The sequence below is a fragment of the Oncorhynchus kisutch genome, linkage group LG11, assembly GCF_002021735.2.
Source record: "Oncorhynchus kisutch isolate 150728-3 linkage group LG11, Okis_V2, whole genome shotgun sequence".
Taxonomy (NCBI): Eukaryota; Metazoa; Chordata; class Actinopteri; order Salmoniformes; family Salmonidae; genus Oncorhynchus; species Oncorhynchus kisutch.
The window spans coordinates 24,756,513-24,768,785 of record NC_034184.2 but is presented as its reverse complement, the minus strand read 5'-3'; the positions used below and the strand labels follow the sequence as shown (position 1 = coordinate 24,768,785).

The following is a 12,273-nucleotide window of genomic DNA, read 5'->3' as shown; positions in this document are numbered from 1 at the left end:
TGATGAGGATGAAATGTAAAGGCATTGAAGCATCCTCTTAGCATCCCCGAATAACCATCGCATCTCCCAGTCCCCGGTCGCCGCTGCAACTCATTTAATATTTTAATGAGCACCTGAGAAAATCTACACTCCACGCGCCCACGTCTCCCTTTCCGGACTATCCATTGGCTGCCTCCTAAAACTTCAGGCACATGTCTGCCGATTGGTTTAAATCTGACACTAGTGATTTCATAAAGCTTTTCTTTTCTAACTAGTGTAAATGGGTGAAGAAGTCTGGTACCCAAGAGACACTTGAAGTGGCTTGTCTCTACAGAATTCGCTGACTCGTCCCCTCTTACTCTTTCTGGCACTGGAGGAATAGTTGCGTCGGTGTGTCCATGTGATTGCGAGTGAGTACCCTGGGTCTTTTGACAGTTCTGCGGCGGTAGGCTACTGTACTTAACTGGACGGCGCGCAGATAGGATGCTCTGAGCGCGTCTGTGGAAGTTTAGCTCGTCATCATTCAACACAGTGATATTATGTTATATTCTATCATACGAGCGCATGGCCAATGATGTGTTGATATGGGTTCTATTCTAAGCTTGTACAATATGTTCGTGGTAGGTAGGTAGGTAGTTAGTTAGGTAGGCTACTAGACTACAGTATAAAGTTGATACCCAAGTCAAAGGTTTGCGGGATTGGGTAGCCTATATGCAATATGCTGTAATGTTCAGTGATGCGGAGTAGTCGCTGCAAAACTTTTAACTTGTGTGATATATATATTTGATATAGGAGAACAGTTGTTCCAAGGCTATTTGCAAGATAATATATTATGGATTTGAAAGTAATGTCTGTGCAGACTATATCATTTGTATCTAGGCTAGAATGGATTTATTTATTGTAATGATTACATTAATTCATTAATGAATTAATGGTTGATGAAAAATAACATCTTATAACCCCTATCCTAACCCTCAAGTTAACCCGTACCCTTATCCAAGCCCTAACCTTAACTTTTACCCTAACCCTAACCCTCATTCTAACCCTAACATTAGCATATCAACAGATGGTATGTAGAGCCTCTACAATGGACTATCCAAATAAAGTGTGACTCATTATTATCATTATTTAAAAAAATATAAAATATTGAGCTAATCAGTTATTAATTATTTTTCAGAGCTAATAATGTGATTGAATTGCAGTGAAATATTTAAATACATTCGTAGCTTGTGCTGAGTGTCAAGTTGGACCTATTTGAGAGCAGTAAGTGTTGTAATTGGCCATTAGTATGATTGTATAAGTGCCTTGGCTCTGATTTGAAGATGGTGTGTGTTTGTGTGTGTGATGAGGACTCTTGCTGCTTTTCACTTTTTCAGAAAATCTCCTGATGAAGTAGCATTCCTCTAAACTGTTGATTGGTCAGAATGATTATGACTAAGCTCAACTCAGTGTGTCTGGAACAGTTTTAATTCACTGATGGCGGCTCTCTCTCTCTCTCTCCCTCTCTCGTGTGTGTGTGTGTGTGTGTGTGGGGGGGGGGGGGGGGGGGGTGCAGTAATGGTGTCCTTCACAGAGAGGAGCCTCCATACAGCGTGTTGTGTAAGTGAAGATGCTGGTGCTGCATGGGGCTCTTTGTCGCAGTCTTATCAAGATTTGAGCACGGCGTGAACACTTGCTGATGTTTGCATACTGTACTGTAATGGCCTCTTTATGGCACCATAAATAAAGTCCAAAACATCTCACCATTTCAAACGACAGTGTTCCAATCTGTCAAATCGTCTTATTTCGTTATTGAGAGTGATATTCTATTGTATTGAAGGAGAGAATTTGGTTATTTTCCATAAAGAAAGCAGGTTTTGGACTATATTTCTGTATTGTTCACTGATGTCCGAGTTGTTGGTTGTGTGACAGTGGGTTTTGATTTAGTCAGCATATCCGTAACTGAGGTTACTCACAGCTCAAATACAACCATGATATATCATATATGACAAACATATTTCATATGAGTCATAGCTAAGTACTTTAGAACTTCCAAAACTCTTGTAGGGAGGGGTGTTGAGAGCAATGTGATAAGGGACGTCCCAGAGAGTGTAATGTGTTTTACTGCAGTGCGAGGTAGTTGAGAAACAGGCAGGAGCCGCTCAGATCTGTCCTTGAGGTACAGTAGTACCGTAGAAGCCTAATGTACTAGCATGGTCCCGTTCTGTCCTCTCTGCTCCTCTCCTGTTGTGAAAGAGCTGGACTGGTAAAAGCAAAAATACTTGGTAGACATTTTGTTGTCCGTGCAGGGGAAGGAGAAATGAGAAGAAAGATACTTTTTAGATTGTTGAGATTAACACAGTTCCAACTCTTGGATAAGTGCAAATTAAGAAAGGAGGGGAAGAGAGGATGCCACGTTAGACCATTGAGATGCAGCTGCTGTCTCATTGCAGCAGTAGAGCTTGTGTAAGACCTCTGTCTTGGTTTAGCACCAAGCTAGCTTAACAAAGGATCTAATAATAAATCAAATCCAATTTTATTGTCACATACACATGGTTAGTGGATGTTATTGCGAGTGTAGCAAAATGCTTGTGCTTCTAGTTCTGACAGTGCAGCAATATCTAACAAGTAATATCTAACAATTCCACAACAAATACCTAATACACACAAATCTAAGCAAAGGAATGGAATAAGAATATATAAATATACAAATATATGGATGAGCAATGACAGAGCGGCATAAGCTAAGCTGCAATAGATAGTATAAAATACAGTATATACTGTACATATGAGATGAGTAATGCAAGACAGGTAAACATTATTAAAGTGGCATTATTAAAGTGACTACTGTTACATTTATTAAAGTGGCCAATGATTTCAAGTCTGTATGTAGGCAGCAGCCTCTCTGTGCTAGTGATGGCTGTTTACCAGTCTGATGTCCTTGAAATTGAAGCTGTTTTTCAGTCTCTTGGTCCCAGCTTTGATGCACCTGTACTGACCTCGCATTCTGGATGGTAGCGGGGTGAATAGGTAGTGGCTCGGGTTGTTTTGTCCTTGATTATCTTTTTGGTCTTCCTGTGACATTGTGTGCTGTAGGTGTCCTGGAGGGCAGGTAGTTTGCCCCCGGTGATGCGGTGTGCAGACCGCACCACCATCTGGAGAGCCTTGTGGTTGTGTGAGGTTCAGTTGCCATACCAGGTGGTGATACAGCTCACCGGATGCTCCTAATTGTACATCTGTAAACGTTTGTGAGGGATTTAGGTGACAAGATACATTTCTTCAGCCTCCTGAGGTTGAAGAGGCACTGTTGCACCTTCTTCACCACACTGTCTGTGTGAGTGGACCATTTCAGTTTGTCCATTTCAGTTTGTCCCTCACCTCCTCCCTGTAGGCTGTCTCGTCATTGTTGGTAATCAAGCCTGCTACTGCTGTGTCGTCTGCAATCTTGATGATTGAGTTGGAGGCGTGCATGGCCACGCAGTCATGGGTGAACAGGTATTATAGGAGGGGGCTGAGCACACACCCTTGTTTTGAGGTTCAGCAAAGTGGAGATGTTGTTTGCTACTATTCACCACCTGGGGGCGGCCTGTCAGGAAGTTCAGGACCCAATTGCACAGGGCGGGGTTGAGACCTAGGGCTTCAAGCTTAATGATGAGCTTGGAGGGTACTATGGTGTTGAATGCTGAGCTATAGTCTGAATATCATTCTTACAGAGGTATTCCTCTTGTCCAGATGGGATAGGACAGTGTGCGGTGTGATGGCGATTGCATCATCTGTTGACCTATTTAGGTGGTAAGCAAATTGAAGTGGATCTAGGGTGACAGTTAAGGTGAAGGTTATATGATCCTTGACTAGTCTCTCAAAGCACTTCATGATGACAGAAGTGAGTGCTACGGGGTGATAGTCATTTAGTTCAGTCACCTTTGCATTCTTGGGTACAGGAACAATGGTAGCCATCTTGAAGCATGTGGGGACAGCAGACAGGGGTAGGGAGAGATTGAATATGTCTATAAACACATCCGCCAGCGGGTCTGCGCATGCTCTGTGGACGCGGCTAGGGATCCTTGCGAGGGTGAACACGTTTAAATGTCTTGCTCAAATCGGCCACGGGGAAGGATAACCCACTGTCCTTGGTAGCGGGCCTCGTCGGTGGCACTGTATTATCCTCAAAGTGGGCAAAAAAGGTGTTTTAGTTTGTCTGCTCAGACATGAGACGTATATGGCAGGGTATACAGACGATCTTGGACTTCAAAACGAAAACCAGCCATGTCACGGACACCACCGGAGGGAATAACTACATTGTATTCGGCCATATTCTCAATCACCTTTCCATGGTTAAATGTGGTGGTTCACACTTTCAGTTTTGCCAAAATGACGCCATCTATCCATGGTTTCTGGTTAGGGTAGGTTTTAATAGTCACAGTGGGTACAACATCCCCTATACACTTCCTTATAAACACACTCGAATCAGCGCATACGTTGATAATATTCTTTGAGGCCACCCGGAACATATCCCAGTCCGCATGATCAAAACAGTCTTGAAGCATGGATTCCGATTTGTCAGACCAGCGTTGAATAGTCCTTTGCACGGGTACTTCCTGTTTGAGTTTCTGCCTATAGGAAGGGAGGAGCAAAATGGAGTCATGGTCAGATTTGCCGAAAGGAGGGCGCGGGAGGGAATTGTATGCGTCACGGAAGTTACGATAACAGTGGTCAGGTGTTTTTCCAGCGCGATCGTTGCAATCAATATACTGATAGAATTTAGGTAGCCTTGTTCTCAAATATGCTTTGTTAAAATCCCCAGCTACAATAAATGCAGTCTCAGTATATATAGTTTCCAGTTTGCATAAAGTCCAGTGAGGTTCCTTGAGGGCCGTCGTGGTATCGTCTTGAGGGGGGATATACAAGGCTGTGACATTAATCGATGAGAATTCTCTTGGGAGATAATATGGTCGCATTTGATTGTGAGGAATTCTAGGTCAGGTGAAAAAGAAAAAAAAGGACTTGAGTTCTTGTATGTTGTTACAATTACACCATGAGTCATTAATCATGAAACATACACCCCAGCCCTTCTTCTTCCTGGAGATGTTTATTCCTGTCGGCGCAACGCACTGAGAATCCAGGTGGCTGTACCGACTCAGACAGCATATCCCGAGAGAGCCATGTTTCTGTGAAACAGAGTATGGGACAATCCCTGATGTCTTTCTAGAAAGCAACCCTTGCCCTGATTTCATTGACCCTGTTATCTAGGGACTGGACATTAGCGAGTAATATACTTGGAAGCGACGGGTGGTGTGTGCGCCTCCGCCTCTCCCTCTTCTCCGGCGGCGTTGTTTTGGGAAGGCCTCTGGAATCAGCTAAAATTCCCTGGGTGGGAAAGTCGTATTCCTGGTCATTGTGCTGGTAAGTAGACGTCACTCTGATATCCAGTAATTCTTCCCGGCTGTATGTAATAACACTTAAGATTTTCTGGGCTAACAATGTAAAACAAAATACTGCAAAGTTTCTTAAGGACTAGAAGCGAGACAGCCCTCTCTGTCGGTGCCATCTTGCCACGGATCCCCCCGGTACTGCTGCTCATTCTGTTCACCAGATCCGGAGGTCTACGTCACTGGCCTTCTAGGCATCACTGAATTGGATTCATTACCACCAACCCCGGACTGTCTTGTCTCATTACGCACACCTGGTTCCCTGCCTCCTATCATTATACAACGTGACACATCTTTAATCTTTGTAGTAGGGTAGGAGTGTGCAGCATCGGGTAATTATTAATTGATCAATACATGTACTTTGTTAGTTTGTTTCTATTTAAGTGGTATACCCTTAAACTTTCTCACCAACCACTGACCAACATTGCACCTATAAAACATAACACATTTTCCTTCATATTTTGTGTAGTTATAGTTTTTCAGTCAAAGTTCCATTACTCATCTATCCCTTCCTGTCCTCCCCTTTTGTAATATATGTTCTGCCCTCTTATCTATTACAGAGCATTAGCAGGCCTGTAAAATGGCCTGTATTTCTCAGACTCATCAGTCATTATGCTCGCTTCTAATGGGTAGAAACGGCCACATCTCTTCCCTTCTCTACCATTCATTAACCCAGAGGCGATGAATGCAAGACTGTCTTTGCTGAACGCTACCCTCTTATCACTGTGCTGCCCACACACACACACGGCCAAGGAGGCTGGTGGGAGGAGCTATAGGAGGACGGGCTCATTGTAATGGCTGGAATGGAATGAATGGAACTGTATCAAACATATGGAAAGCTCATGTTTGACTCCGTCCCATTTATTTAATTCCACCATTACAATGAGCCCGTCCACTTAAAGCCCCTCCCACCAGCCTCCTCTGACACGCGGATGTACACATGAATGTGCACACACACACACACACACACACACAAACACAGCTTGCTATTACCCTACCCCGATTACTGGGACAATGATGCCGTTTTATCTCAAATTGAATTGTTGAGGAGGATGTTAAAGAGTCATATATCACCCAGACAGAGGCAAAGCAGAACGGTGTGTGTAAGCACTAAGCAGTGAGTGAATCCACAGCACCAGGGTGCTGAGATGAGAATGGTTGTATTACATTAGAACTGAGGGACTGTGATGATGGCTTTTGGTGTTTATACAGTCAGTTGGTAAATCAAGTTGTCAGCTTTTATAAGGCCATCAGGTTCAGTGTGTATATGTGTATGTGTGTGTGTGTGTGTGCTTGACATTTACAATGGGAATGACCTTCCCCAGCGGTCAAAACTGGTTGCCATTTCCTTGTTATGACGCCATGATCAGGTTGTAGAAGACTGTTTTGTTATTGTCTTTTTAGTGGTCAGAATGATTTTTTATGAAGACAAGACGAGAGCCTTGCAACCAACGGGCATAATGTAGTGCTGTGCTACGCATTACAGCCCACAAGAATAAACTAGCCGATCTGTGTCAAGTTATTATGATACCAGACAGCTGCTTCTAGGTTCTCTACTCCCACCCGCAATGAAATATCGAGCATCAGGAGCATCTTTATCTTTATTAGCCTAAATTATATTTTGATTAAAAAATTAAAAAATGAATCACGAAATTTAGTTCCACATTTCAAATATGGACAGTCCAGGAATATTTTACTCCAGATCTTGATAAGTAATGGCCATACCAGACATTTTTTTAAAGACAGTGGTAATGGACTGCGTAGATTGGAAACTGATCAAATAGTAAGAGTAGGGTACACCAACAAGTTTTCCATGCATACAAAAATTGCCACAGTAAGAGATTATTTCAGTTGTACGTAATGATAGATTAATGTTAGATTGTCTGGTCAAAATGTAGGACTAAGTTTTTCCGATGATAATACCCACCAGAGGGCGAATATACAGTACCAGTCAAAAGTTTGGACACACCTACTCATTCAAGGGTTTTTCTTTATTTTTACTCTTTTCTACATTGTAGAATAATAGTGAAGACATCAAAACTACGAAATAACACCTAAACAAATTAAAATATATTTTAGATTTGAGATTCTAGCCACCCTTTGCCTTGATGACAGCTTTGCACACACTTGGCATTCTCTCAACCAGCTTCATGAGGTAGTTACCTGGAATGCATTTCAATTAACAGGTGTGCCATGTTAAAAGTACATTTTTAAAATAGATTTCCTTAATGCATTTGAGCCAATCAGTTGTGTTGTGGCAAGGTAGGGTAGGTATACATAAGATAGTCCTATTTGGTAAAAGACCAAGTCCATATTATGGCAAGAACAGCTCAAATAAGTAAAGATAATTGACAGTCAAGCATTACTTTAAGGCATGAAGGTCAAGAATTTTGAAAATGTCTTCAAATACAGTTACATAAACCATAAAGTGCTATGATGAAACTGACTCTCAATTAGGATCACCACAGGAAAAAGATGCAGAGTTACCTCTGTTGCAGAGGATAAGTTCATTAGATAAGTTCATTAGAGTTACCAGCCTCAACATCCACTGTTCAGAGGAGACTGCGTGAATCAGGCCTTCAAGGTCGAATTGCTGCAAAGAAACCACTACTAAAAGACACCAATAATAAGAAGAGACTTGCTTGGGCCAAGAAACACGCGCAATGGACATTAGACCAGTGGAAATCTGTCCTTTGGTCTGATGAGTCCAAATGTGAGTTTTTTAGTGAGACGTGAAGTAGGTGAACGGAGGATCTCCACGTGAGTGGTTCCCACCGTGAAGCATGGAGGAGGAGGTGTGATGGTGTGGGGGTGCTTTGCTGGTGACCCTGTCTGTTATTGATTTAGAATTCATGAATGCATGTTTACCACAGCATTCTGCAGCGATACGCCATCCCGTCTTTCAACAGGACAATGACCCAAAACACACCTCCAGGCTGTGTTAGGGCTATTTGACCAAGAAGGAGAGTGATGTTGTGTTGCATCAGATGACCTGGCCTCCACAGTCACCCGACCTCAACCCAATTGAGATAGTTTGGGATGAGTTGGACTACAGAGTGAAGGAAATGCAGCCAGCAAGTGCTCAGACTGTTGGAAAAGGCACACCTGTTAATTGAAATGCATTTCAGGTGAAATGCATTTCCTCATGAAGCTGGTTGTGTTATTTCTGATTTTTGATGCCTTACCTATTATTCTACAACGTAGAAAATAGTAAAAACAAAGAAAAACCCTTGAATGAGTAGGTGTGTCCAAACTTTTGACTGGTATTGTATATTCAAAGACCTTGGTAGCAAGCAGGACAGAAGGTGTCATCGACATCAGCTTTTAGGGTTCAGTTATGAGGTGACCAATAATGGTTGCAAATGAGATCAGATGTGTTGGTGAATTTAGCACTTATTGATGGTTTAATGCGAGATCAACTGGTGATAATCTGGTGGCCATCGTTGGTTACAATATGCCTGACACCTTTTTCCATGACATTTTCTTATGAAAAAACAAGTATTTACCTGGTTGTAATAGTGACTATTTGGTTTGGTTCTGGTTATAATCTTCTCAACCAGAAAGACACTTTTCATCCAGAATGTGATGTCAATGTGATGTCATATTTTCACCTTCACTGCCCAGCTGTTCTGAGGGTGTGGAGGGTTGCAAAATTATGCTAACTTGACCAAAATATAAAGGTTATCCAGAAGTCCTGCTTAGAAGATTTCCAGAATCGGAAGGGAATATGCAGAAAATGTAGAATTTTCCAACCTTGATTTCCAGAAAAGGAACGATGCTAAAATTTTGCATCCCTAAGGTTGTGATTCTGTCTGCAGGTGATGATGTCCCTGTGGGTGTGTATATTCCTCCCTGTCCTCTCTGCGGCCCAACGGTCAGAGCCCATGTTCTCAGCGGTCACAGAGACCATGCTTCCTCCGGACTATGACAACAATCCCACCCAGCTCAACTACGGAGTGGCTGTCACCGATGTAGACAACGATGGAGACCTTGAGATGTTTGTAGCCGGGTGAGTGAGTGACATGGTCATTAGAACTAATCAGAACTAGTCAGAATTGGTCAGAACCAGTCAGAATGTGTCAGATCCAGAATATGTTAGACATAGGAAGCAGTGGATGATCTGGAGATGTTCATAGCCAGGTGAGTAAGTTAGAAGCTCTCAGAACCAGTCAAAATAACTTATTTACCTTCAGAGGTGAATGTAGCAAGCTAGTTGCCGTGATAAAAGTTTTTTGTTGTTGTACACTCTCCTCAAACAATAGCATGGCATTTTTCACTGTAATAGCTACTGTAAATTGGACAGTGCAGTTAGATTAACACAAATGTAAGATTTCTGCCCATATAAGACATGTCTATGTCCAGGAAAGTTTGCTGTTACTTACAACGTCATGCTAATTACATTAGGGCACTTTAGCTCAACAGTCCTGGTATAGGGACACCGATCCCGTAGAGGTTTGTGTTTCCAAGTCTATACTGTTGTTGTGTAAACAAATTGCATATATGCTTTCACTGGACATCGTCATTGGTTTTGAAAACTATTATAAATAAACAGCACAACGCAGAAGCGTCAATTATTGAGAAAGTGGCACACATTTTTACCCATTTATAAAAATAAAAAACTGAAATATCACATTTACGTAAGGATTCAGACCCTTTACTCAGTACTTTGTGAAAGCAACTTTGGCAGCGGTTACAGCCTCGAGGCTTCTTGGGTATGACACTACAAGCTTGGCACACCTGTATTTGGGGAGTTTCTCCCATTCTTTTCTGCAGATCCTCTCAAGCTCTGTCACGTTGGAAAGGGACCCGTTGCTGCACAGCTATATTCAGGTCTCTCCAGAGATGTTTGATCCTGTTCAAGTCGGGGCTCTGGCTGGGCCACTCAAGGACATTCAGAGCCTTGTCCCGAAGTCACCCTTGCATTGTCTTGGCTGTGAGCTTAGGGTTGTTGTCCTGTTGGAAGGTGAACCTTCACCCCAGTCTGAGGTCCTGAGCACTCTGGAGCAGGATGTCAAGGATGTCTCTGTACTTTGCTTCGTTCATCTTTGCCTCGATCCTGGCTAGTCTCCCAGTCCCTGCCATTGAAGAACATCCCCACAACATTATGTGGCCAGCACCATGCTTCACCGTAGGGATGGTACCAGGTTTCCTCCAGACGTCATGAGAGTTCCCTTAGTTCAATCTTGGTTTCCTCATACCAGAAAATCTTGTTTCTTGAGGTCTGAGAGTCTTTAGGTGCCTTTTGGCAAACTCCAAGTGGGCTGTCATGTGCCTTTTACTGAGGAGTGGCTTCCGTTTGGCCACTCTACCATAAAGGCCTGATGGGTAAAGTGCTGCAGAGATGGTTGTCCTTCTGGAAGGTTCTCCCATCTCCACAGATGAACTCTAGAGCTCTGTCAGAGTGACCATTGGCTTCTTGGTCACCTCCCTGACCAAGGCCCTTCTCCTCCGATTGCTCAGTTAGGCCGGGCGGCCAGCTCTAGGAAGAGTCTTGGTGGTTTCAAACTTCTTCCATTTAAGAATGCCACTGTGCTCGTGGAGACCTTCAATGATGCAGAAATGTTTTGGTACCCTTCCCTAGATCTGTGCTTCGACACAATCCTGTCTCGGAGCTCTACGGACAATTCCTTTGACCTCATGGCTTGGTTTGTGCTCTAACATGCACTGTCAACTGTGGGTTCTTATATAGACAGGTGTGTGCCTTTCCAAGTCATGTCCAATCAATTGAATTTACCACAGGTCGACTCCAATCAAGTTGTAGGAACATCTCAAGGATGATCAATGGAAACAGGTGCACCTGAGCTAAATTTTGAGTCTCATAGCAAAGATTCTGAATACGTAGTAAATAAGGAATATAATTTTTTTAATCAATTTGCAACATTTTCTAAAAACCTGTTTTTGCTTTGTCTTTATGGGGTATTGTGTGTAGATTGCTGAGGATTTGTTTTTATTTAATCTGTTTTAGAATAAGGCTGGAACAAAATGTGGAAAAAGTCAAGGGGTCTGAATACTTTCTGAAGGCACTGTATATGATTCTGGTCAAAACTGTTATAAAACAGCCTATTCAATATACTCTCAATTATGTTTGACCTTGTTACATTTATTCCTGCTTCCACAAGGGCATGTTTTATAGAAAATTCACAGGGTGGCCAAAATGACATCAACCTTTATGTAACATTACAGAAACAAACCTAAAACAACCTCTATTCTGTTTAAATTCACTCCTGCCTCAAGAAAATCCACCATGACATGCTTCAACAGTAAGTGAAATACAAGGTGGTACTATCACAAATTATGTCTATTACAGATAATTACATAACAAAATGTCTTCTCTGTTATAAAATGTGAAATCCCATTCTGTTTCAAGAGGAAAATTGATTCGTTCTCACAGTAACAGGAGAATCAGGGAGTTTATAGCAGTAAAATGCTTTCTTCCATTTATGGACCTAAGAGACAATTACAGCAATTCCAAGACAAGATAGTGATCTCTCCAATAACCCCAACAAGGTGGGAAAAATGGAAAGTGATCTATCGTTTGCTTAACTAAAGTTTAAATAGGTCCGTAGCTCTTGCTCTTATGTTAAGGTATCTTTACTTCACTGAACCAAACATAGGGGGAAAGGGGATCTGTCATTTCTGACCAAGAGGACCAGATTGAGGGTAGGAAGTGTTCTGTCACTCACTTAGCTAAATGTACAAGAAAAGGGGGGAAGAGATCTGTCATTTTCTGAGCTAATGGAAGAGAGAGAAGGGCTGAACAAGGATGAAAAAGAAAGTGTTTTACAGGATGAAAGTGTATAAGGGTGTCCTGAGTCTTCGACAAGTGGTGCTCATGAGAATGGATAATGCTGGATGGCGCTACACTGATAGAGGTTTGGCGAGACTG

The 12,273-nt window shown here is 42.4% G+C and overlaps 1 protein-coding gene across 1 annotated transcript in view; it reads left to right on the top strand.

Moving 5' to 3' along the window:
- Positions 1 to 261: 261 nt before the first annotated feature.
- crtac1b (cartilage acidic protein 1b) overlaps positions 262 to 12,273 on the top strand; it is a 52,905-nt gene continuing 40,893 nt past the window's right edge. The window contains exons 1-2 of the mRNA XM_020494190.2: positions 262 to 389; positions 9,206 to 9,396. Of these exons, the coding sequence (XP_020349779.1) occupies positions 9,209 to 9,396 (188 nt within the window). The 5' untranslated portion in view covers positions 262 to 389; positions 9,206 to 9,208. The remainder of the gene's footprint in view (positions 390 to 9,205; positions 9,397 to 12,273) is intronic.